Here is a 27,062-nt window from a genome sequence, read left to right on the forward strand (position 1 = left end):
GGGATTTGGTAGGTAGTAGACCTCGAGCCGTTGACCTGAACTTCAAATGTTCGAGCGGATAGAAACGATTGAACAACTTTAACTATGTAGAGTGGACAGTTTGATTGTTGCAGTTTGAAAACCACAGCTTCCTGCCATACCGAATCGTAGGCCTTTTGAACGTCTAGCAGGACCATACCGGTGGACTTACCCACAGCAAAATTGCGCTTGATCTCTTTTTTGATCCGGACGAGCTGATGAACAGTTGAGTGTCCTTGTTTGAACCCAAATTGTTCGTGTGGGACAATAACATCGGTTTCTAGATGGCGATTCAACCTTGATAGAATAATTCTTTCAAAAATTTTACTAATACTGCTCAGCAGGCTGATCGGTTATTATTAAACGCTTCTTAGAGAAGCTTGCCAAGCTTCTTAGGGAAGTTTTCCAAGCTTTTGAGGGAAGCTTTATAAGCTTCTTAGGGAAGCATTCCAATTTTCTTAGGGAAGCTTTCCAAGCTTCTTAGGGAAGCTTTCCAAGCTTCTTAGGGAAGCTTTCCAAGCTTCTTAGGGAAGCTTTCCAAGCTTCTTAGGGAAGCTTTCCAAGCTTCTTAGGGAAGCTTTCCAAGCTTCTTAGGGAAGCTTTCCAAGCTTCTTAGGGAAGCTTTCCAAGCTTCTTAGGGAAGCTTTCCAAGCTTCTTAGGGAAGCTTTCCAAGCTTCTTAGGGAAGCTTTCCAAGCTTCTTAGGGAAGCTTTCCAAGCTTCTTAGGGAAGCTTTCCAAGCTTCTTAGGGAAGCTTCCAAGCTTCTTAGGGAAGCTTTCCAAGCTTCTTAGGGAAGCTTTCCAAGCTTCTTAGGGAAGCTTTCCAAGCTTTTTAGGGAAGCTTTCCAAGCTTCTTAGGGAAGCTTTCCAAGCTTTTTAGGGAAGCTTTCCAAGCTTCTTAGGGAAGCTTCCCAAGCTTCTTGGGGAAGCTTTCCAAGCTTCTTGGGGAAGCTTTCCAAGCTTCTTGGGGAAGCTTTCCAAGCTTCTTAAAGAAGCTTTCCCGTACCCATACAGCATCCCAGAGAAACTTGAAATGTCTTCCAAGGAAGCTTGAGAAGCTTCACAGAAAAGCTCAAAACGGTTCCCAGCAAAGCTTCTTAAGGTAATCTTTTATCTAATTTCTAAGAGATATTTTAGATAAACTTGGAAAGCTATAGATTCCAAGCTTATTTGATATATCTCGTAGAAATTAGTGAGGTATCTGTAAAAAAAATTGCTCCAGCAATTCTTCTACCGTGCAACATTCATAATGTAATGTTATTTTTAGAAATAATGAGAAAAGGAAGGTATGTGGATATTAAAATTTCATAAACGGGAATAAGGGTTTTATGCCGGCACTTGTAGTGACGAACTATTCAAAGTTTGTTTGAATATTACGTAAACGTAATGTTACCACGATAAAAATGTGTTATCATAAGCATAAAACGAGCTCACCAGGTAGTCACATCCTCGACTGAACACGAATATCTTTTCGCACAAAAGAAACACTACTTCATACATTTTCATCTAGATCTAACCCAAGATCATCAGCTAAAACCTTTTGAACTAAACTAGTTAGAAGTAGAAGTTTGATAATAATGTGGTTCCAGATTAAACGGTCCCCAATCCCCCGCACTTACCTTCCATAATCGTCATAGCGCTCTCTGGGCTGGGATTGGGGCGCAAACTGGTGACCTCCCCTCCGGCCGCCTTCGAACCGTCGTTCCTCCCCTTCGAAACGCCTTCCCCCGGAGGAAGAAGGCTTCCTGAACTCATCCCCGCCTCGGTTGCGATCGTCCTCATACCGATCCCCGCCCCCTCCCCAGCGTCTGTCCTGCTGTTGCGGTGGTGGAGGCGGAGGCGAGTGGTGCCGTTCCTCGTACCGACCTCCGCCCCGGCCTCTTCCACCCCTTCCCCCGCCGCTTCGATCGTAATCTCCACGACCGTGTGACGAAGATGGCGGAGGCGGTGGGGGAGATTCTCTCGGGGGAGGCGATCGCGGAGCCTTACCTCTATAGGCGTCCTCGTAGTGACTCCGTTGACCAGATCTGCTGTAACCGCCGGACGATTGCTCTCGGGGGGAATGTGAACGCTTCCGGCGGTACTCTCCGCCATCGGCCGGGCTGTCCCACTTTGAGGAGGGGTGCTTCTGCTGCTGACTGCCGGTTCTGAAGCGATCCCCCCGGTCCCGTTCCCGGTCACGATCTCGTCCCTGGCCGCGGTCTCTGTCGACCGGAGAACGCTCTCTGCGGCCACCGTACGAATCCCTTTCCTTTCTGTAGTCATCCGAGGAGGTGGTGCGGTGTCTCCTCTCCGGAACCACCTCCTCGATCAGTTCTTTCTCCTCTTCCTCTACGTGGACTCGCTTCTCGTCCTCGGAGTCGGCCCTTACCTAGATGGTAGAAGAAGTTACAATGTAAAGCACTGATAAATGATGACGGAAATCAAACTATATTGTTCGTAATAATTTTGCTGGTCCTATCAACTATAGTTTTTGTAGTTTTTAAATTTCTAAAATTGAGTATGGTTTCTGCCCCCTTAAAAATCTTGCCCTGAATTTTATGAGAATGAAGTTCAAAATTACCTATAGGGTGCCGGTACCAATGGTTGTAATGTACCAGTAGATTGGACTATGGAATAAAACGTACATTTTTCGATAAAAACGACATGTGCCATTTTTGGTAGATAGATCACCTCTAGTTTAGTCGATTTGCCGATTTTCAGCTTTTTATTTTATCAAAAAGTCATATGTATAAATAATTAGGTTTATGCAAAACATTTACTCCCTTGCACCAGTAGTAGCCGTCGTATTCCAGTAGTGGATCAACGGATGGAAGCAGTTTTAAAAATGGATGTATAAAAATGGAGAAAAGTCCCAGAGATGATCTTTATGCTTCATTCGAAAGATATTAGTTGCTGTTCCGAGGAAAAAATGTTAAACCTGTGCGAAAATTTACCATTTTGTTTAAAATTCCTTGTAGCATTCCAGAACGTCTACTACTGGAGCACTAGCGCAACTACTGGAACGCGTGTACCAATAGTGGCTCAAGCGTTTTTATGTTAAAAAAATAGCTTTATCACTCTTTGGGGTCATGCACAAATTACGTCACGCTCCAAGGGGGGGGGGGGTGTAGGGGGTCAAGCCAAGCGTGACAAGTCATAGAAAATTTTCGAAGGACTCATACAAAAAACGTGACAAAGGGGGGGGGAGGGGGTCGAAAAAGTCGAAATTTAGCGTGACATTATTTGTGTACCATCTCTTTTTACATTTTTCCCATATAGTAGAGGTTGAAATCTTTCTGTTGACACCTAAAGATCTCTGTTAAGACTTTTCGTTATTTTGTTATGATTTTTTATAGCTTAGGTAGTCCACTAATGGCACCGGCACCCTATAAGAAATCGCATGCTGTCATTAGTTTATATATGTTCTTGAAAGTCCTGTCCAGGATTCTAATGAAGCAGTGCGTAAATCAAATTAATTTCCTGGCGAAAGCAGACCCAAGCTGGCCCAGTCTATGTGGTGTGATAAATTCGAGCAATAAGATAGCTTGGCTTTGTTCGCTATCAGGGTGGTCACCAAATATCCATTTTGAAATTCCCGCTTTTTTTCCCGGTTTCCCGGTATAATTCTCAAAAGGAAGGTGATTTTTCCGTCTAATAAAAAAAATATAATTCGTAGAAGGCTTGTTTTTTTAACTCCCATAAAATTTGCATGGAATGAAAATAAGCTCAAAACACTTATCAAGCGTGTGCTAGAATTCTGTGCTAGGCGGCAAAATCAGCTTCCAAGATGCAAGTTTGTTAGCATTTTTTCACTTCAAACCGCTTGGCAGCGATGCAATCTTGCGTCCTGAAGTGAAAAAATGCTGACAAACTTGTCACCTTTATTCACAGAAGAGAGGATCGATGAAGAGAAATCGATCGTGCGACTTACGCCCTTATCACTTCAGTCGTCGCCCTGTTGTATTTTGTACAACGCTGTTGAAAAAACCTCGCTTTTCGTTCACAACAGCAGCGTGGTGGTTCTGACGATGGCAAACCGCGCGACGACTGAAAGGCTATTCTAGTACACGCTTGTTATAAGTCGGTTTTCTCAGAACTAGGTTTTTGTTACTTGTTGCTTTTTTACCTTTTTGCTTCTCAATTGTGTTATTATGACGGTTGCTATTATTTTGTTTCACTTTGACAATGTTTGTTTTAAAAGCCTCCAAGCCCATATTTGTCAATAATACAGTATTGGACAAAACATTTGCAACTTTTTCGATTTTCCATACAAAATGACCAACTTTGGTAAGCTAGATCTCAGTTATTTATGGACCGATTCGAATGAAACTTTCACAGAACATCAGATATAACTTGAATTTTGACATATATTTTTGAAAAAAATTTCCAATCACGAGTTTATAAGTAATAACGGTTTGACTAAAGTGTAATTTTCGACGAAAAATTCAAAACTTTTTATCTCAAAATCTGATAGCCCTACACAAAAAATGTCTTCAGCAAATTTATTCGTCTCGTCAAAATCTACAACTTTGCTGAAGATACCATTAAGCTATTCCTTCAATATGTTTAGTTATGTTAATTATGAAAAATCGTCAAAAAATTCACTTTTGTCAAACTGTTACTGCTTTTCAACTTGTGATTGGAAAAATCACTAAAAAATATATGTTAAAATTCAAGTTATGTCTGATATTCAGTGAAAATTTCATTTAAATCGGTCCATAAATAACTAAGATATAGTTTATCAAAGTTGGTCATTTTGTATGGAAAATTGAAAAAGTTGCAAATGTTTTGTCCAATACTGTATGTGCATCTTACTACCCGAATTGAAAGTATTTCAATGCCTACACGTGAAAAAAAATCTGAGGTAAAAATTACTATTTTAGCTGACTACGCCCATTCTTGAAACTACCATGGAATTTCAGACCAATTTACTATGTTTGCGGTACATCCCACCACCCACCATTACCGGTACATTTGACAGAAATAATTTACAACAATCTGATTTCGACTATACAGACATGGTAAAATCAAGCGCATTTCTGGTCTGCTGAAAATTGCAGGTGCGAGCACTTAAGTTAACCCCCTAAAATGGTAGTTTTTACCGCACATTTTTTTTTTTTGCGTGTAATCTTTCAATTTCTCTTTTTTCCATGAAATTGAAGTGATCGCAAACGAAAATAAGTTCTAGGGATGGATGAAACAAAGCCGCACACATGTTGAAGTGTTCGCCGTAACAGTCCCTCGAATCGAACAATTTGTGAATTGAAAAGTATTTTTTAAAGTTTAATACTTATCATATGTGGCCAATTGATTGTGATACAGATAAATCGGAGACTAAAATCTTTGGGCATAACCTACTCTTAAAACGAAGGTACTGTTGCTAGACCTCCGAAAGAATCCGTTCCAAACATTGAAGGATATATCTCACCTTACTTTTTCAATTCGAGTTCTTCACCTTTGCTTTAGCCATAAACCACGTTTACCCATATGGTTAAACTAGGTTTAATACCTAAGCGGTGATAAAGAAACCGCTTCTTAGTTGATTAGATAACTAATGACACATCAAAAGCTCATATGAATAAAGGATTGCATACAAGAATATCCCAATTTATTGATTTATTATTCAGTAAATGAAGAAAATTTTGAATCCAATATGTTAGAGTTCTTAAACCTTCTGCAAGAAGTTTTGAAACTCTGATTAAAAACTACGAGTCAGATAATTTATAGAAAAAGCCCTGAAGAGAAAACAAATCATAAAATATTTTTGGAACATTGCTAGCCAATGAGAAAAGTGAAATATTCAAAAGAAATATAGCGTTACAAAGACAATTTATTAAATCATTATCGTTTGAAAATTATTTTTCCAAAAATACAGGTACTTAATTAATATTACCAACCATACCATCGTTGTACAACTTATTATTGGTGGTTTGTAGATTTAGAGCTTGAAGATGTTCGTTCAAAATAAAGGATTTTTCCGGTGACTATCTCAAATTCCCGGTTTTTCCCGATGGATTCAAATTCCCGTCTTTCTCCCGCTTTTCCCGTTTTTCCCGGTTCGGTGGCCACCCTGCGCTATCAAACGAAAAAACCGCTCGGAGAGTGGTATAATGTGCAACGAAGATCACTTGTGTGCGGGTAAAAAATATCTTTCAGTGATCGGTGTCACCAAAATAGGTTGGCATCACTCCTCCGACATGCCGTCGGGATGTGAGTTCGTCTAATCGCCGAGATGGAGAGTTTACTGGACCGCTCTTTCCTGTTTGGGGTGATCCCAATGGAAATCACGGTCAGTTAGTCATGTTGAGAATGGAAACAGTTCAGGGAAGCCTCTCGCAATCTCCGATTCTCTTAAGGAAATCAGTTGAAAGCTACTTAGGAGCGAAAGTGGACGGAGGCTATCCGGAATCCCGAGGTGCTTCAAATGTTTTGAAGCTGCGTGCTCAATGCTTCAAAATGCGTTACCTACTGTAGCGAAGCTGGTGTGTCAAGGTGTCAAGAAACTCCGAAGAATTACAAGGCATAATGGAAATGAGCTTATCAATACCCCCACTATTATCCTCACTATTTAAGGCACACAAACCGCCGAGAATATCTACGTAGGATGGATCCGATGTAGTTCCGCTTTCTGTCGAAGGTGCAGTACAACGTATCACCCATTGGCAAGTAGAAAATGCCCAACTTACGTCAAAGAGGAAGATATTCAATATCTACGCGTAGACATGGGAATATCGTACCCAGCGGCCAATCGACAATACGATCTAAAGCAGGCCTGCCCAACGTACGGCCCGCGGAGGGTTCGAAGATTCTTCTTCTTATATTTGGCCCGTTGGCTATTCTACCAACCCGAAGTCAAAAAGAACATACCAAGACTAATAATTTTAGTTTGTAGCTTACATTTTAGCTCAGTAATTGTTTATATAGTTTATTTTTTGAATGATTTGAGTTCTTAAATTCAGAGTCTGGGCATTTTGCAGCTAGATTTAAGCACTGCCGGTTGCAGTTTTTATAAAGGTTATTTTTTTTATCTTTATTAACGAGACTTTTAGCCCTGGGCTAGTTCATCTCGGAGGTTAAAATTGTTCTACTTATAAATCTGACATGAGATAATGATTTGAGGTTTATTAAACACAAATATCAGATTAATATTATCGGGATTACAACACAAATGTTTCTACCGTGCCTTCTTTTAACATTCAATGAATAAAGCCTGAACATAACTCATTGTCAAAGGATACATTTTCAAACAAAATTTCATCGAAACATAGGTTTGAATTTTCACAAAACTTTGGAAGTAAATTTTACCAACGCATGGGCGTGTTGTAACCTTGTAAGATGACAGAATCTTAAGCGAAAAAATGATAAAGTAAATCCTGAAAATTCCAACCAAGATTGCCGTAAAAGCTTGTTCAAAGTTTTAAAACATTCTGGTCCATTCGGATAATACACGCAGAGAAAACAATTTTGATATCAAATATATTCTGAATCATTACAACAATATTTCTGTATTATTTGCCGGCTTATAATTGCTGTTTATTATTTGAATAACTACTAGTCATTTGAAATAACAAATTTTATTGTTGAGTTTGACAGCTGGGTGCGATGCGGTCCAAAAAATAATATTTTTTGTTTTCACAGTGTATTTTATTGAAACAACAATATTGCTGCATTAAAATGAAACTATTCGTTATTGAAACAAAGTCATGTTGTTTTTTGTTTTAATAATATTTTTATTTGAAACAAATACACCTTTTTATTGACGCCATGATACTCACATTTTATTCAGCCTTTATTTGACATAAATTAAAACAACATTTGCTTTGGAAAAAATAATTTATTACATTTTCATGTGTGATATTTTTAAAGGGTAATGTAGATTAAAAATAGCCATATATACCTGCGTCACCATACAAACATTTGATTATTTAAAGGATTCCGCTTCGCAAGCAACGGGAGGGGACTCATCACTTCGATTGCCTTCAGATGGGAGATTAAATTTTAATGTTTCGTGTAGGTGTTTACTGCAATAGTAAAAATATATAATTGAATTCGAAATTCTAGAAAAGAAAAGTCTCAACTTACCAATGATTCTGGTTTTAGATATTTCTTCACATCAAGTACTTCAAAAAAATAACATTTTCACTACTTCACCGTTTACAGCTTAAAACAAAATGGCAGATGAGCTCTTTATCACACTGATTTGAACTTGTCATAATCAAAAATATAAGTAACTGGAACAAACAAATCTTTACTTTAAAATGAAGTTTGTTTTTGTTGATTTAAAAATTAATTTTATTGAAATGCTGTCAGAAAATTCAAAAATATTTTTGTTTTGTTTTAATAAAAATCATTGTTGTTTCAACACAATTTGTTTAATCACTTCAAATTGAATGTTTTTGTCAAAAACAACAAAAACATTTATTGTTTTGAATACCTGATAATTCTCTGCGTATACAAGGTCAGGTTCTGGCAGGATTCGGAGTATTATTTTACAAAATCCTAGGCATTATTCTCACAGGGTTTTCTGGAGTAGATCTTCCAAAAAATGCTGGAATAGTTTATTTCATAATTTTGAAAGAGGCTTCCACAATATCTAGCAGGATGTTTCATTTGTTTTTCGGTTTTTCCAAATGAATATTGCTCGATTCACTGATTTTTGTCATATTTCTTGAACTTCGTTAACTAACTTTTGTCACACTTCTAAGGTTTGTTTTTGGGATCCTCACCATAGATTTTTTTTCGCTGAAACTGTGTTTATTTTATGAGAACATTACGAGTGATAAAAAAATTCGGAACCTTAGGCGAAAATACATCGAGGCCAAACCTCGTATTTTCAACGGCACAAATATAGGGAACTAAACAACCATTCAAGGTGAAAATTTGGTCAAATTGTCATCTGCTGGTGGTGACCAATCGATCAAACTTACAGCGAACGATTGTCTAGTTTTCTAGATTTGTGCCTTTAAAATTCCGAGGTTTGATTTTGTCAGACTTCATAAATATATTTTTGAGCGTCCAAAAATGTGGCCCGCGTCAGAAATTTTTTTTTTCTGCGATTTGGCAGACCGGATCTAAAGCATAATCCAAAATCGGTCGCCTCTGTTGTAGCCGCTAGTAACGAGCAACGAGGAACTTTCCGCCAAAGTGGACAACGCTTTGAAGGAGGTGAAACGCAAGGACGAAAAGATAGACTTTACTCGCGGAAATTCAAAACAAAGACGCTCAGATTGAGAGGCTGGAAGTAACACTAAAACTTACGCCACAAGAAAGACTCTCCCTGGTGAAGGAACATGAAAAAAAGACCTCGTTCAAAAAATCCGTTCATTGGAAGCCGATCTTACCAGGAAAGAAAAGGAAATACAGTTAAACCTCCATGAGTCGATATTGAAGGGACCATCGACTCATGGAAATATCGAGTCATGGAACAGCTATTCTTTGGAAAGCTGTTTGAAGGGACCATCATAGTAACCATGAATTTATGTTTTTAGTATGGTTCCATGAGTCAATATCGAGTAATGGAACATCGACTCATGGAGGGATGACTGTATTGTATGTAAATTTACAAAAAAACGACAGTCTTTTAGCCTCAAAAGGAACCACAGAACTGAGCAATACCAAGTCAGCAATGGACGCTAAAAAAAGCAGTGCGAAAAAGAAAAATGCTAACTACGTACAGCTACGAATCTCGCAATAAACGCACAAAAAAACACTGCCTCTCCTACAAACAACCTCTGGACAACTGAAACCCCGTTGGATTATTCATCAGAAACAGCTGACATCATAATCTCCTCTGGGGATGGACCGATGTTAACGCTTCTGACTACATTTTAGACTCCTAAATAACACTGTCTATTCTAGTCGACTCTTAAAACCTTACGCCACATGAGAAACGAACTAACGAAAAAATGATCCCCTCTCATTTCGTTAATCTCAAGAGCTACTAGAAACTTAAGAGGACTAGGAAAAAATCCACCAGCACAGTAGCAACGAACTCGAATCTCAACAGCAAACAGAACAGCCATCCGATCGCCTTCTCACCCGGGCAATGATTGATCCCACATTCAACAAGCAACATGAAGCAAACCGTTGCATTTTGCCGGTGGAGCCACCGAGTGACGAACAACCCTCGGCGCTCCGTCGCGACCGGAAGAGGGGCGGACAAGGGAGGTAACACCTATAACCCTAAGGACAACGCGGGAGCCAAGCCATTAACAGGGCTGTTACAAAAACTTCAAAATTTCATCCGCGAAAATCGCGACTACCAAAACTCGATTCGCATCTGGAGGCAGCAATCCGCGTCAAAGAATAACATTTTCAAAAATTTTAAATTAGGACACCTGGACCAATGGTTGTATCAGTACCAAGTACCAGTACTTCAAATCACAAACAGTAGGTCACAACGAATATTTTCGATAAAAACGCCATATGCTATTTTCCATCCAAAAGAATGCTTCCAGTCGATTTGCAAAATTTCAGCTTATCATCTGACCAAATGTTATAGTAAAAATTAGGGTTTCTCAAAGATTTAAATGTTTGCCACAGTAGTTACTGTCAAGTTCAATTAATGAAAAAAATGTTTCAAATGAATGTGTTGAAATTATAAAATATCTTAGAGATGTTCTGCATGCACCATTTGAAAGAATTCAATTGCTGCTACGAGGGAAAAAAATCAATATTTAAATCAAATATTTTGTTTAAAACACAATTTGTACAAACATATTTATATTTGTTGAAATTGTTTGTTTAACATAAAAAGATCAACGAGTCCTATATTGGAGTATTATCATTATGTTTTTTTTTTTTGTTTTCAGGTTATTCATAATTGGTAGCGAAAACTTGGATGGAATCAATCGTTGACCATGGTACGCCATGCAAAAGATCAAAATTTTCAAAATGTTAAAAAGAATTTATCACAATTTTTTTTTCAATTATCTCTGGTAATAATATCTCCCTAATGGTGTTGTAGCAAATTTTTACATTTGGTAGAAGTTATGTGACAATCAAACTTTCATCGCGAATAAGAAACTTCAGCTGGTTAAGATAAGCTCGAGGAAGCCATATCAGGTAATTATGGAAATGAACCTAATTCATGTATTTATTCGAACCAAGCATTATCTGGACGCATTATTTTAATTGTCACAATTGTTTAGAGAATCAAATGTGTTAGTTTTGTAAAATAATGTTGGTCATTTCGTAATTTAGAAGCATTTTTTTTTCATTCGATACCTCTGAAATAATGTATTTTTTTACCAGTCTGTTCAAAATGTTCTAAAACATAAAAGAAAATCCAATTTTCTATTTTTGTTTACTTTTTTCTAAAATATTTGGGTTTAAAAATACTGAACTGAAAACTTTCTTTAATTATAGTAGAATTTCCAAAACAACCGTAACAGTTTTGCCTTCACAACGACTTTTAAATATCACTAGGAAATTAAAAGAACTAGGATTCAATAATTGAATTGTTTAGCAGTAGAAAAGTTGCAGTTTTTGTAGCTTGATCAATTATTTGCGTATTGCTGTATTGCACAATTATTTGCATTTCATTATCATAATTTTGACATTATAAATGTAAAAAAAATAGAAAAAACATATAGACTCAATGACATTTCAATTTACACAATGGCAGCTCGTTCCGAAGTAAAATTTGTCGAGAGGTGATTCAAAAGTGATTTCCATACTAACTTCAAACGTGTTTTAAAAATAATTCCAAGGCACGGCAAATTATGGAAGTTTGCTCTCAATTTTTAACGTAAAAAAGTGGATATTCCTAAACAAGCCAGTCTACGTCTTTAAAATCTTAAGAATAAGACATATATAGCTCTACAGTGTCAAGCTTCCTAATAACTGTATAAAATTGTATATAAAATAGAAATTTGATGGCAGCACTACAATATGACCTAACTCTCTGCACTTCTAATATATTGGGGTATTTGCATAAAACTTCACGCGAGCTTCCCCTGAGGGAACGATGTGCCGCACTTTTTCCACACTGTTCATATCTTGCAAAGATACTGAAAAATATAAACTTTGTAATTTGTGTAAAATTGAAAATACGTAATTCAAAACATGACAATTTAATGTGTCTGGTAAATCTATTGTATGTGATTTTCGTGACATGATTTAGCAAATCCGCGATTTTCGCGACTGTCTTTCATTCACCCGCGATTTTCGCGTTTGGCGGCATAAATCCGCTACAAATCCGCGAAAATCGCGAAACCCGTGAGAATCGCGAAATTCGCGACTGTTGTAACAGCCCTGCATTAATGTTAACCGATATCGACACCCATCTGGAAACGCAAGAATGTGTATCTCTGCCAGCAAACACTCTTCAGAAATCTTTCACCTCCAATAACAACGCAGTAGATGTTCAAGATGTTTTTTTTGGGATCTCCAAGGGCTCCACTACCGGAAGAAGCTAGATCCGATCCAAAAGTTTACGATGTTCTTCAGCTGCATTGGTTAAGCCTTCCAACAGCTGAGAATCTAGCTCATTCCGAACCAGACAAAAATCTGGCACTCCAATAGCCTATCCTGAAACTGCAAGGTCTACCATAACGACTCACAAACCTGGAGTTGATATCGACCCCCTGTGTGTACTGCAATCAAGAACAGCATCGACTCGGCTGGAACAAGCATCGTCAAATAGAATATCTTCGAAAGCTCCTTTAGCAACTCAATGGCTACTACAAAAATCTAGCTGACCTTGAGATGCTTATTAAACATCAACAGCCAATCATCGTGGCTATTTAGGAATCGCACAAGGTTATCGTAGATGGTTTTAATTGTTCATTAAGGAGCCAATATAGATGGGACATTAAACTTAACCAAAATATTTACCATTCAATCGCAATGGTATCTTAGCTACTATTCCTCACTCCTTTCTTGAACTCGCCACCGATTTGCCTATTGTGGGAGCTACACTGGAATACCCCTTTTCACTAACAGCCTATCTAGCTAACGGAAAAATGGCGGACCTTATGTCTAAACTTACAAATGTTCTTCAAAGTTTAGATAATCCTATACTAGTCCCTCTTTAATGAATGTTCGAATCCTCTGAGCAGAATCTCAAATAGAGAAACTTTAAAGTAGATGGAGTACCGTGTACCTTTTAATTCCGCTCCTAAATGCTTATCTTTGACAGATACGCGTATTTCGACTACCACTTGCAGTCTTCTTCAGTGTCAGTTACTCGTATCCACTGAAGAAATCGTCGCATCTCTCTACCTTAAATACTAACACCAGATAAGTACCTACACAATCAAACTACCTAGGAAAAATTTCGACAGGAGTATACCTGTCATGTCTTGGTCAGAATTGAAAAGGGGGGATAATAATAATTATAGATAGTTAGGGATAGTTAGGGATTTGTATAATTATTATTATCCCCCCTTTTCAATTCTGACCAAGAAATTTTTCCTAGGTAGTTTGATTGTGTAGGTACTTATCTGGTGTTAGTATTTAAGGTAGAGAGATGCGACGATTTCTTCAGTGGATACGAGTAACTGACACTGAAGAAGACTGCAAGTGGTAGTCGAAATACGCGTATTTAGGAGCGGAATTAAAAGGTACACGGTACTCCATCTACTTTAAAGTTTCTCTATACTAGTCCTCCATTTCAGGAACTGTTAAACGCTAAACTTTGTAATTCAACCCCAAACAATAGGAAAGACCTACTAGAGTAGATCCAAAATGCAGCCTCACTGACTATCCCTCGAGCAACTGAAAACCCTGGTCGAAGATCACTTCCTTGGTGGTCCCCGGACATAAAGAAAATGGTTAAGGCAAGGAGGAAAGCTCTCCGGGCCACTAAACGCCTCCACGTAGACCACCCTAACAAACATCGTGCTATGGAATCCTACCGTGCAAAAAGGAACGAGTGTCGTCAAAAAATCCGGGATGCAAATCGAAAGAGCTGGGTAGATTTCTTGAAAGGAATAAATTCCAACCAAACAGCCACTGAGATTTGGCAACGAGTCAACGCCTTGAATGGCAAACGAAGATCGCTGGGAATTGCTTTACGACTGTCTGCCCAGCGGTATAACACGGGATCCAATTGTGATAGCCAATGCCCTGGCTGACTATTTTGCATCTCTTTCATCACTCGATCTCTTCCCATGGCTACCCACTGTTTCGAAAACTTACAACAGAAGCAAAAGTGGCCTTACTCGAACTCCTAAACAATGCCTGGACCCAAAACACTCTACCTCAAACTTGGACTCATAGCCTAATTGTGCCTATCCCGAAACATAAACACGTATCGACTTCCCCAAGTGATTTCCGGTCAATCTCCCTTACATGCTGTGTTAGCAAAATAATGGAGCGAATGGTAAACCGTCGGCTGAATCGCTTTTTGGAACAACTTCTTAATCACAGGCAACACGCCTTCCTGTCTGGCCACGGAACAGGGACTTACTTCACTGAACTGGACGAAGTCCTTCAAAGTGCAATTGACAAGAATCTCCACGCTGACATCGCATCATTAGACTTGGTCAAAGTATACAATCGCGCCTGGACCCCTATATACCAGTTGACCGAATGGGAACTAAGTGGCCATATTCTGCATCTCTTAAAAAAAAATTGAACGGTAGAACCTTTCAAGTTATCACTGGTAACCGTCGCTCTTCGTCCTGAGCCGAAAACACAGGGATCCCCCAAGGATCTGTTCTAGCTGTAACCGTCTTTTTAATCCTCATGATCAGCATCTACCGCAAGGACGCCATTCACCGTTCATTTAACAGCATTTCAACATATTGAATTCTGCCAAAAATCGGTTTTTCATAATTTTTCTAAGCTTCTTTCGCTAGACGCAAGATAAAACAATTGTTTTTGTAAAACAAAGGTTGAAATGTAAAAATGTATAATGGTACCGAATAATATGTACACTCAAAATAATCCAAACGTCATTGTTACGTGTAAACATACGTGTTTTTTTTTCATCGCACTTTTCACGTAGCTCTTACGTTAATCATAGGTAGCCAAGAATGAACGCATGAACTTTTGAACTTCGTCCATTCCACCGGCGCTACAAGTAAGAGCTACGTGGATTTTCCGGTAGCCTTTACGAAGCGTTTCAATAGGACCTAGATGGTTTTGCATTAAATTAACTAGAATATAGACCAACCTTATCTCTTATAGGCTTTGGAAGAAAACTAATTCCCAATTGGAAAATGTAAACAAATCTAAAAGATTGTGATATTTTTATATTCAATCTGAGCATTGTGAATCTTGTTTCCCAAATGTTGTGAGTATGTTCTGTTTTGTTGCAGCTTTTGCGTGCTAAAATTGATAGAGGTTATAAATCAGGTGTAAAATATGAAGTAATGCAGGGATTCTTCGGTATTCAAAGCATATTTACCTTAAAATCAATCTAACACAGGGTTTAAAGTTCAGCAGCTTCTGAAGTTCTGCAAAAATCAAGCGGGCGCCATCTTAGGATTTGCGCTCAACACCGAATGTACGTACAATATGCAGGTGTCAAAATGAACTTAGGCACCTACGTGAATTCAACGTGAGTGCGATAGGTAACCTCAGTAACAATTACTGATTCACTATTTGATGGTTATTAATGGCTTAGTCAGGGTGGCCACCAAATTTCGATATTGAAATTCCCGCTTTTTTCCCGGTTTTCCCGGTATATTTTACATAATTTTCCCGGTTTTTAATCCATTCTTTCCAACGACTTTAGTAGAATTTTTCTATATCAAAAATCGTTTCTTTGAAAAGCACTGTAACATTTTTTATAAATCGGTTCAATTTTTTAGTTGTTTTTCCATAGTAATTTGATTGTTTATCTTCACTATTGGAGCAATGAGTTGACTGTTAGATTGTTCTAATCTATTTAGAATCTTATTCTGAAAACTATGGCATAGTATAGTATTCATCTGACTCGATTTATCTCGCGTTCGTCGAAAATCAATGGAGCTGGAGCTATCTATTATGAGAAAGAGATGGTTACTTGTGCTAATAAAACAGATCCTACTCTTGACATGGCAGGGGTTTAATTTGAATGCTATTTGAATCATATTTACCAACAATTTACCAACCAAGTTTGGCTTCAAAAACTTCAAATCTTCAAGTTCAGATTTTAAGATCTAGAGAACCTGACAACCGTTCACGTTGAAAATTTAATGGATTGGTTGCATACTGGTGATGATAAAACGATCGAAATTTCAGCTCAGAGCTCTGTTTGATTCTCTGCTCTTGAAATGTAGAGATTTGGCTTTTATTTATAATTATCTTAAGTGAATCCTAATGCTGAATTTCAGATAATTTGGCCGACAAAAGCCCCAGGTGCCTAAGGAAATCATTAAGATGCCCAAGTAGTTCTTTACCGTAATTAAATTTATTTCAATTCTTTATCTTTTGATTTTTTTTTCGTAAAATAAAAAGTTTTCGAAAGCAAATGAGTTTAAGATATGGATGAAATAAGGCCACACATTTAGAAGCACTTACTAAGGGCTCACTCACAATTTTAATAACAACAAAAAATATCATTTTTGACATCCACTCACCCTCTCGTAATGCTTTCTGTATAGATATTCTACACATTTTATATGAGCTCTAACAGCTTGACCATTATTAAAATCTTAAATGAGCCCTTATTCAAAACTTTGTCGCTTAGATAACTATAGACATATTAAAAGTTTTTATAAATAAAGGTTTGTTTTCAAGATTAGTTGTGGTATTCAGCAATTACAGAAGAGTGCTAAACCAATCTGCAATAAGTAATTATATTTTGATTCAAAACGTCGAGCAAATTAGAGGAAAGTGAAAAACATATTAGCCCTGACAGTGGAAGAACAAAAATTCAAAAAAAAAAATCGAAACATTGCTATAAACTGAATGAAACATTTTTAAGAAATATGATAATAACATTAAATCATTAATGTTTGAAGGATATTTGTTAAAATTGCGGATGCCTCATGGCAATATCATTAAACATAACTACTTTCTAAAACTTATTTTGGAGGTTGGTTGTTTGAAGATTGGAGCTTGAAGACGTTCGTTCAAAACCATTTTCCCGGTGATCTTCTCAAATTCCCGGTTTTTCCCGTCTTTTTCCCGGTGGATTCAAATTCCCGTCTTTTTCCCGCTTTTCCCGTTTTTCCCGGTTCGGTGGCCACCCTGCTTAGTGATCTTTATCTTAGTCAGGTGAAGTGAAGGCAAAATGAATTTGGAATGATCTACGTGATGTTTCACGTAGCAATGACGTTTGGATTTTTTTGAGTGTCTGATAATGAATTTATGAAGCACTAGTTTGAATTAATTTACTTTCATTGGCTGGCAGTTATCTTTGAACTATAATACGACAACATAATAAACCATAGCAGCTAAGAAGCATGTTTCGATCTGCCTTAAAAAAAATATTGATGGACTCATGTTAAGGCTCAAGAATCCATCATTTAATCATCACCAATCATCAAGAATGAAAAACCAGTTTTTTCGTTCAAATTTTATTAAATCCTCATGAAAATCTATCATCGCATTACAGATAGCAAGTACAGTGCCATGAAAAATTATCTTGAACATTGCTTCAATTTTGAGCGTAAAAACTGGTTTTGAAAATTTGTAAAACGATGATGGTTATTTTCCTCTTAACCAACTTAAACTTTTTTTTTTTCAAAACAATTCGATGAGCGGTGAATGGCGTCCTTAAGGTACTTGGGTGAAAAAACGTGAATTACGTTTTATAGACCACTTCAAGGAGACCAAAAAGAACTGCCAAACACCAGGAATTCCTTCAGAGATTCTACCACGAACTTCAACAAATTTGCTTCGAAAGATTCCATCAATGTTCGTCCAGGAATTTCATCAAGAGTACTTCTAATGATTCAATCATGAATTCTACAAAGGAATTTCATCAGGAGTTCCTTCGGGATTTCCAGCAAGAGCCCTCCTAGGGATTCCATCAGGAATTTCTTCGGGGATTCTATCTGGAATTTTCCCAGAGATTCTTGAAAATACCTGAAAAGCTATGATTGTGTGAAATTATCTTATGTGGATATAGTGATTTTTTAGATTTTTTTTTATTTTATCAAATGTTTTCTAGCAAAGCCAAATAAAATTTTAAACAAAAATTCTTGTGGAACATCCAAGTATTTGAACTCACCACAGGGTTTTGATAAAAACATTCATTACTAGTTAAGTTCCAACAAAACACAAAAGTAGGGTCTGTACTGGCTAGATAAGAATTGATTTTCTAAAATCGGAAATTTCAAAGTAAAACGTTATTTTATAAAACCAAAGGCAGCATTTAGAATGACCCAAGTGAAAATATATATTTGTTTGAAAAAATATTGTGATTCTCGTTATCAAAGTCGTGCCCATACTTTCTGGGACACCCTATATCTTTAGAAATTCCTCCAAGGATCCCATCAGAAGTTCCTCCAGGGGTTCCATCAGGAGTTTCTATAGGGATTCTATCGGACATACCGTAAGAGCTTCCATTACAGTTCTTCTGGGGAATTCATCAGGAATTCCATCAATAGTTCCTTCTAAGATTTTACCAGAAATTCCTCAAGAGATTCTATCAGGAATTCCACGAGGAATTCCATCAATATTTCTTCTAGGAATATCATAAGGAGTTCCTCCAGGTATTCTATCAGGAGTTCCATCAGGAATCTTATCAGGAATTCCTCAAGGAATTCCTAAAGAGATTTCGTCAGGAGTTCCTCCAATGATTCCATCAGGAGTTCCTGCAAGAATATCTTTAGGAATTCTTCTAAAGATTCCATCAGCATTCCCTCCAGCGATTCCATCAGCAGTTCCTATAGAGATTCTATCAAAAGTACCTTTAGGGCTTCCATCACAGTTCTTCTGGAAATTCCATCAAAAGTGCTCTCATTACCTCGCATTCCTCCAGAAATTGTATCAGGAGTTCTTCCACAGATTATATCAGGAGTTCCTCGAGAAATTCCATCAGGATTTCTTCTAGGGATATCATAAGAAATTCCTCTAGAGATTCTATCAGAAGTTCCTTCAGAGATTCCACCTGAAATTCCTCCAGAGATTAAATCAGGAGCTCTTTCCTCTTCCAGGAGGAGATGCATCAGGATTTTTTTTTAGTGATTGCATAAGGAGTCACCCTAGGAATTCCTTCCGGAATAATTTGTGAATGTGACAGGACTTCCTCTAAAAATTACATCAGGAGTTTCTTCAGAGATTCCATTTGTAACTTTTCCAGGGATTACATAAGAAATTCTTCTAAGGATTACATCAGAAGTTCTTCTATGGATTGCATTAGAAATACTTCTAAGATTTCTTTTTTTTTTTGTATGGTATTCAGTTGGAGCTGCCTAACAGCTTAACTTGTCAAGGCTGAACCCTCGGTCTGGCTTTTGCCAAGTTTCCCCTCTACCAGGACCAATACTCAGACGGACTAGGCAATGGCGCCCACATGAACACTGCTTTTTTATTAGTATTGTGACGTGGTAGTTTTTAAAAAATACCCATATTCCCTCGCTTCGATGGTTATCAAGAATTCCTCCAAGGATTTGACAAGGGATTTTTTCTATTGAGGATTTTATCACCAGAATTACTCAAGAAATTTCTTCCGGAATTTTTCAAAGGAATTCTCGCAGAATTCCTTAAGGTTTCAATCCCCAAGGGATTCCCTCGGAGTTTTTCAAGGATTTTATCGCCGATTATCTCCAGGAATTCTTGAAGGTTTTCAGAAATTCCTCCAGCGATTTTACCAGAGATTTTTTGTTGAAAATTTCATTAATTTTCGAATCTACCAGTATATTAACCAATGACTCTAACTGGAGTTCCTCCTAGGATTTAAAATAGAAATTCCTTCAGTAATTCAACCAGGAATTCCTTCAAAAATTCCGCTAGGATTTCCTCTAATGATTCCAACTATAAATCCCCCACGTAAATCCTCCAGGTATTCCTCTAAGAATTCCACCCTGGATTTCATCTAGAATTCGCCCAGGTAATTCTCCAGGATTTCCATCAGAAAAATCTTCAAGGATTTTAGCTGAAATTCTCATAGGAATCCTTTCAAAAACTCCACCAATATTTTTGGCGATGATTTTACCGGTTCTTCCAAAATATTCTGCAAAAAATCCTCCAAGGATTTCGCCAAGGATCCCATTACGACTTTTTCTTTTTTACCACAATTTCCCATAAAGATTCCACCAGTAATTCTTTCAGAGACTTCAGCATAGTAATTTTTCGAGAGAAGTTTTTTAAGCAATTTCACCAGGAGTTCTCCTAGGGTTAACACTGGAAATATTACCAGAATGTTCACCAGAAAATTCTACCAGGAGTCTGAAACGATATTCCTAAACGATAATCGTGTAATCTTCAAAAAAGATCTTCAAAGGATTCCCAAATGATCTCGAAAAATCAATTGTGTTTCCAGCTGAAGAGACAGGGTACCATGATCCATAAAACTTACAATTTTGGTACAATTACCTTATGTTTCTTGTGCTTCTTGGCCTTCTTCTGCTTCTTGTTCTTTTTGTGTTTCTTCTTGGCGGCGGCCGCGGCCACTGCCGCCGCCTTGGCCGCAGCATCGTCACTGGACTGCTCGCTGGCCGAATCCGGTTCCGTTCCGGAGCTGGCGTGTGTCTTCCCGGAGGACTTCTTGTGCTTCCGGCCGCTGCTGCTGCTCTTCTTCTTCTTGCTTCGCCGCTTGACCTCCAAGTCTTCCGAACTGGAAGTGTCACTCGATTCGGAAGCTTCCGAGCTGGAACTGCTGCTACTCTCGTACTTCTTCTTCGATTTACCCATCGCCTAGAAGCGAAACGAAAGAATTTTCATCAGGACATTTTAAGTGAAAATCGACAGCGAGGTTAAACGCCAGCCAATTCTCCGATCGCAATTTTTCCACCAGTCGTACTTACTCGGGTTCGATTTCCTAGCTGGCCGTCACCAATGGGCACCGATACGCGTTTTGCAGCAGGAAATTGCGCGCTGGGAATGGATTTTCACTGCCGAATTTCACTTTTTTTCTGCTCACTGTTTGCCGATCCGTCTTCGCTTTTAGAAAACTCCTAAGCTTTTTCTCTACGTGATGTTTCGCTTTCCGAAGTGGTCCCTCCCTCAAAAATTCTGACACAAGCATGTGTCAAACAAAATGGGAAACGTCATGTTTTTGCTGGCCGAATAAAAATTTGAGCGAAAGAGAGGAAAGAGACGATCGCCGTCGCGAAATGGGGTTCTAAAATTTTGCATCCCTCTAGGGCCCATTCACAAATTTCATAACGCTGAAGGGGGTGGATGGGTGTCCTCAGAATGTTACAGCTCATACAAAATTCATAGAATATTCATACAAAATGCGTTACGAGGGGGTGGGTGGGTGTCAAAAATGGTCATTTTCAGCGTTATGAAATTTGTGAATAAACCCCTATTCGCTCCCAATACGACAATTCGTCCGGTGGGGTGTGCTGCTGTCGTTATGATGATGCACGGAGAACAAAATATAGTGTTCGTAATCATTTGTCCGGTCGAACTAACTATTGTGCATTTAGACAAAAATTGTCGGGAGGTCGCTGCCAAACTGGCAACTTTGCTTACTTCCGATACTACTTTCTGTTCAAATCATATCATCCCGCAACACTACACCTAGCAAACCAAAACAAAAACATCGTGCAGGATGACACACTAATGGGTGTGAAAAATCTACTGTGGAACTTTTTCCTTGCCACTTCATGGAATAGGACTGGTTCACGGCGGTAAATGTCCACCAGCCATTTCCTCATTCCGCCACTGAGTTTCTTAAATACCTGCTATCGCTGTTTTTTCTTACGGATTCCATTTTATTCGTAGGCATGTTGTCGGTCCACTATATCGGACTTTTCTTCCCTTTTCTGCTAGCCAAAACAAGTTCATCCTCATCATAACGTAGCTGCCAAATTCAAATGTCAAAAAACTTCGGAAGTAATTTCGGAAGTCGGAAGTCTGGACTTCCGAACTTCAATTTAGTGCTGGCGACACAATATATTTTTAGGTTGTTTTAGAGATAACAATAAATATTGTTGATTTCACAATATATTGTTCAAAATAACTATACCGTATAGTTGTTAGCAACTATATTTGTTATTGAATTTACAAACGTCAAACGTCAAAATTAAATTATATTTTAGTTGACTCAAAGCAAATATAGTTGAGTATACAATATTTTGCAATGTTTACGCAACAGTTTGCTCTGCTTTATCAACACATCCAAAAAGATTCATAGCTGCTTTATCGACTTAAAAAGCAAATGGAAAAATCAAAACAAAGTGCAAACCTAGACTTGATACATGGTCTCCTGCGTGAGTGCCGATTATCTTGTCACCTACACTATTTCTCTCAAGTTAGATGTGAGTAGATTTGTGTGCATGACTTGAAGTCAAAAGATGAAAATGTTTTCGGATATTGGTAGTTAGTAAGATTATGATTGAAGTAAGCACAAGTGTAAAGTAGAATCAATGAAGTGTGTCAATTTAATTTGACGGTAAACTTGGTGTTGAAGTGAACAGTTTTTCTTTCGAAACAACTATTTGTGCGTAAGTAAAAGTAATCAATGGGATATTAATCTTAACATACATAAATTCTTCTTCGTGTGGTTGCGCAAAAATCGCTCAGGCGAAAGTTCCAATGAAACTAACTTCACATATCCTGGTTTTCCAACCTCAAACTAGTGCTCCTACCAGCCGGATCTCAATTTTTATGAAAGAAGTGCAATAAAAACACAAAAAACAAACGTATGTAGAACATAGCGAATGCCCGTATAAATATGAACCATATTAGTACTGTTTCCCAAACGTCCAAAACCATTTGCAACAGTATGTGAATGATTTTGTTTAGCATGAAAAATAACAATATGTCCACCGTACGGCGAACGTTTTTGACAGTTTTCCAAATAGTAAACCGGCAAATCACAATGTGGGGAATGGGCGGTTAAGTTATGTAACCATTTAAAAACGGCGATTTTCTCGAACAAAATTTTTCGTTTACAATTTGCCAAAAGGTAGTTATACTATCCATGTTTTCGCCAAATCCATTGTAAGGCAAACGGTTGAGAAACAGTTGAAACATAAACTTTCAATAAAAATCATTAACGTATGAGAAACTGTAGACTTATTATGTTATATGGTATTATAACCGTTTATTAAACAGTCTTGATTTGTTTAAACTTTAAGGGAATATTTTTTGTAGATTTAATAAGAAGCAATAAAACAAGTAAATACGTGTAGAAAATATTACTTTACAAGCAACTTGCGCAATTCATCCAATTTCTCAAATAAATGTCTGATTGAAACTACCTAAAGCAAATTTATACTACACGTATGTTACTAGTTTATTTTTTTTATCAATTAAGCTAATTAAATTATTTTATTCAAAATAGAAATAATACAATGAAATAATACTCTGCCTCAAATGGTATCCTAAATCGGGGGGGTGGTTGGTTCATTAACAAATTTCATAACGCCAAGAATAGCCAATTTTGACACCCACCCACCCCCTCGTTGCACATTTTGTAGAAATATTTTTCGAATTTTATATGAGCTGTAACATCTTAAGGACACCCATCTATCCCTTTCAGCGTTATGAAATATATGAATGGGACCTAAATTTAAAATTAAAATATAAAATAGTTGCTGTTTGATAATACTGATTATCAAACATTAATATTAGAGGAAACAATTGTCTTCTTTTTTCTCTCGACGTCTATATGAGAGAATAAGCTTTTTTCATGGATTAAATACTTTATCTGTGCTCGGTTCTGTATTTATAAAACCTGCGTACTTCCAAAAACAGTTCCTAAACTGACTCGTATGCTGATAAGCATTCTTATACTCCGTACCAACTTATTGTAATATATATTATTGGAAGTCCTCTTCTGTCCTGTGTTCCGTTTAGTCGACCACAAGGTAGTTCGAAAACCAAAACACGTTATCCGGATCGATCAATTCGCTGTCCTAATATCTGCTGCTATTATGTCCAGACACAGATGTACTGCTCCGGAAAGAACAGGTCAAGTATGTGATGTATTGGAACCGGAATGATCACTTCCATTTCGAGGCCGTTGTGCGTTGAATCGGTTGAATCCTTGACATCCACCGGACTGATTCAACAGCATCCACTTTTCCCGGGAATACCTTAGCTGTTCCGCAACGAACTGAAAATACTGGTAATCGAAGCGGGGGACAGTGTTTATTCGAAGAGGTCATCATCCGGATCTGCAGAAAACCGTTTGTTGATAACTGAAAAATGAAGGAATCGTTAAGTTAACATTGATTATATACAAGGCAGTAAGTTTATCTAATCTTACCTGCATAGTTTTGGAAAGAGGGGTACTTCGCCATTTTAATAGCGGCAATGTGTCTCGATTTGTCCGATATTTTCACTGCTTTCAACGTTAAACAAACATTTTCCTTACACATTTTTCGGACCTTTTTTTTCATTTGTTTTGATTAGGGGAATATATACACACTAAAAAATATCCAAACGGTTGTGTGAGTTTCACAGTAAATATATTTTTAAATGATTTTTATCACACCTCAACAAAAAATAAGTATTTTTTGTTGCCGAAAATATTTTGTTCATTTTTATGGAGAGAAACAACATTTTAATATTGTTTTAATATTTCGGTCAAGTAATATGAAAATCCAATGCATTGTATTGAGACCACGTTTTTTTAGTGTGTTCATTTATACATTTCATTGACTTCGTCATTAACAAACACCAATGAGTACAACTGTTTGCCGAACAGTTGAATACAAGTTATAAATAGTTAAATAAATATGTGTGCGTGCTTACGGATGTATCTTGGGATTTATAAAAATGGACCATTTGAGAAATTGTTGCTAAATATTGCTACTATTTCTAACGGGTTTGTATACTCAAATGGTTCTACAATATCCACACTCTGTAATATACTGTCACTAATTGGTAAGTTGTACTCAAATAGCTTTTTACTGTATCGAGAGTGAGGTTTCATATTGTTCAACATAAGAGCAACCGTTTGCGATACACTAACCCTATCAGATAGAAGAAACTTACTGTTTGGAACATTACGCAAATTGTGTTTTTCTATGCGGGTGGATATTCCCTGGGAGGGAGGCACTGATATTACACACGAAATATGACACAAAGTTATTTAGAATTGCAAGAAAACTCCAGCTTGCCAACGACACTCAAGGCAAACTTGATGAAAATCGCTAGTTTTATTCTAAGACAAAACGTGACAGGTCAAAGTACAAAAATGAAACCAATTGCCTGCCAAAAAAGACCACTTCTCATTGGTCGTTTTGGCAAAGGCCTACTTTCACATCGTCGAGTTGGATTTCAACAGGGCACTTTGTTGCTAGCCCGGTCGTGTTGCTAGATCATAAATTAGAGTTTCATAAAAAGTTTGAAAAATTTTCATGATATCTTTTTATTTCGAATCCATTTATATTCGATGTTAACTTTTCCATATGTGCCTCTACAATACTTAAATCAATAAAATATACCTAATTGAGAGCAATATAATGGAAATTGTGTCAATTTTCTCTACAAGTATTGCCGGTTTCTAATATAAACCTGATTTTTCAAAAAGAGAGAATCCTTTATTGCACTATATGAATTAAGCGTGCAAAAAACAACCAAATTATGGGCCTTGATATTTGAATTTGTTCACAAGATTTCCTTAAAATGAATACTGGTAGCACTGGCTATTGTATCGTCAAGGATATCGGCCGAAAAACAACTGGGCAGTCTTATTTGAGCTGTCACGTCCTGTCCTAGGTTTTATTTTGTTGTGTTCCTTCGATCGTTCTGGACAAACATGGAAAGAGGTCCAAATTATTCTGTGCATTTAATATTCGTTTTTATTGGAAAAAGTAAAATAATGCGTATTTGAACACTTTATATTCAATCAGGATAAAAGGTGCTATTGTGACATTACTTTTGAATAAGCATTAATAGCTTTTCAATCGATTTTTTGTAACCTTTGATAAAATGCAAAAATACGTTTTAATCAATTACGCGCTTTTATCATGTTTGTCCATTGTTTTAGATCTGGGATCACAGTGACAGTTCGTGACAGCAGAATCTCGGCTCACCTTGACGTACATAAATTTCGTATTGGTTTCTCCCTCCCAGGATATTCCTACCTTTTCCGCCTAACTGTTTCACTGTGAACCGTCTTATATTAGGAAAATAAAACATTTTTCCCCACAGCGGCATGTGATGGATGCGTGAAAAATCAAATCTCTCATCATCTGACTAGTTGCGCTACCAAAGTATAGATGGCTAACAGTATGTTGCGTTTTGCGATTGGAAGCGTATATATACCCCCGTTAATACGCTTCCAATCGCAAAACGCAACATACTGTTAGCCATCTATACTTTGGTAGCGCAACTAGTCAGATGATGAGAGATTTGATTTTTCACGCATCCATCGCATGCCGCTGTGGGGAAAAATGTTTTTATTTTCCTGATATAAGACGGTTCACAGTGAAACAGTTAAGCGGAAAAGGTAGGAATATCCATTCTCTATGTTCTACATACGTTTGTGTTATTGCACTACTTTCATAAAAATTGAGATCCGGCTGGTAGGAGCACTAGTTTGAAGTTGGAAAACCAGGATATGTGAGGTTAGTTTCATTGGAACTTTCGCCTGAGCGATTTTTGCGTTTGAATAAAACACGCTTCGGGACGTTCTCCGCTGCCCCTAAAAATACCATTGGGTAGATAAATGAATTCTCTACCATTGGATCTCATTCAATTTCATACATAAGTGAAGTAAGCGGTGAAAATAAATATTTTGTTCCGAATGTTTTGAAACCATGAATGAGTTTGACATTGCTCTCGTCAACCATCATCATGACGACAGCAGCACACCCTACCGGACGAATTGTCGTATTGGGAGCGAATTTGAACGATACCTCATGCAAACCATCGGGGTTCATTTTTAATTTGAACATCTAGTCACCCTAGAATCGTGTTTCTGGTCACCTCTTTAACTGTTTTGTTTTGATTCTGCGTTCCTTTTTACAGCGTTCCATTTCACTTTACCCCCGTTAATTTGAACGATACCTCATGCAAACTAGAAATCCTTTATAAGAGAGATTCGCGGAAGCTGTC

The 27,062-nt window shown here is 37.5% G+C and overlaps 1 protein-coding gene and 1 long non-coding RNA gene across 2 annotated transcripts in view; both read right to left on the reverse strand.

Moving 5' to 3' along the window:
• LOC5579033 (eukaryotic translation initiation factor 3 subunit A) overlaps positions 1–21,023 on the reverse strand; it is a 34,949-nt gene extending 13,926 nt beyond the window's left edge. The window contains exons 1-3 of the mRNA XM_021839299.1: positions 20,849–21,023; positions 20,418–20,738; positions 1,637–2,388 (exon numbers count right to left, since the gene is read on the reverse strand). Coding sequence (XP_021694991.1) covers positions 1,637–2,388; positions 20,418–20,735 — 1,070 coding nt within the window. The 5' untranslated portion in view covers positions 20,736–20,738; positions 20,849–21,023. The remainder of the gene's footprint in view (positions 1–1,636; positions 2,389–20,417; positions 20,739–20,848) is intronic.
• A 2,621-nt stretch (positions 21,024–23,644) lies between these two features.
• LOC110674385 lies at positions 23,645–24,313 on the reverse strand. Its single transcript, XR_002498815.1, has 2 exons — positions 24,265–24,313; positions 23,645–24,196 (listed from the first exon to the last, which is right to left on the reverse strand). It is a non-coding gene; the product is annotated as an uncharacterized LOC110674385 (long non-coding RNA).
• Between the last annotated feature and the right edge of the window lie 2,749 nt (positions 24,314–27,062).

The sequence above is a fragment of the Aedes aegypti genome, chromosome 1 (genome assembly GCF_002204515.2).
Source record: "Aedes aegypti strain LVP_AGWG chromosome 1, AaegL5.0 Primary Assembly, whole genome shotgun sequence".
Taxonomy (NCBI): Eukaryota; Metazoa; Arthropoda; class Insecta; order Diptera; family Culicidae; genus Aedes; species Aedes aegypti.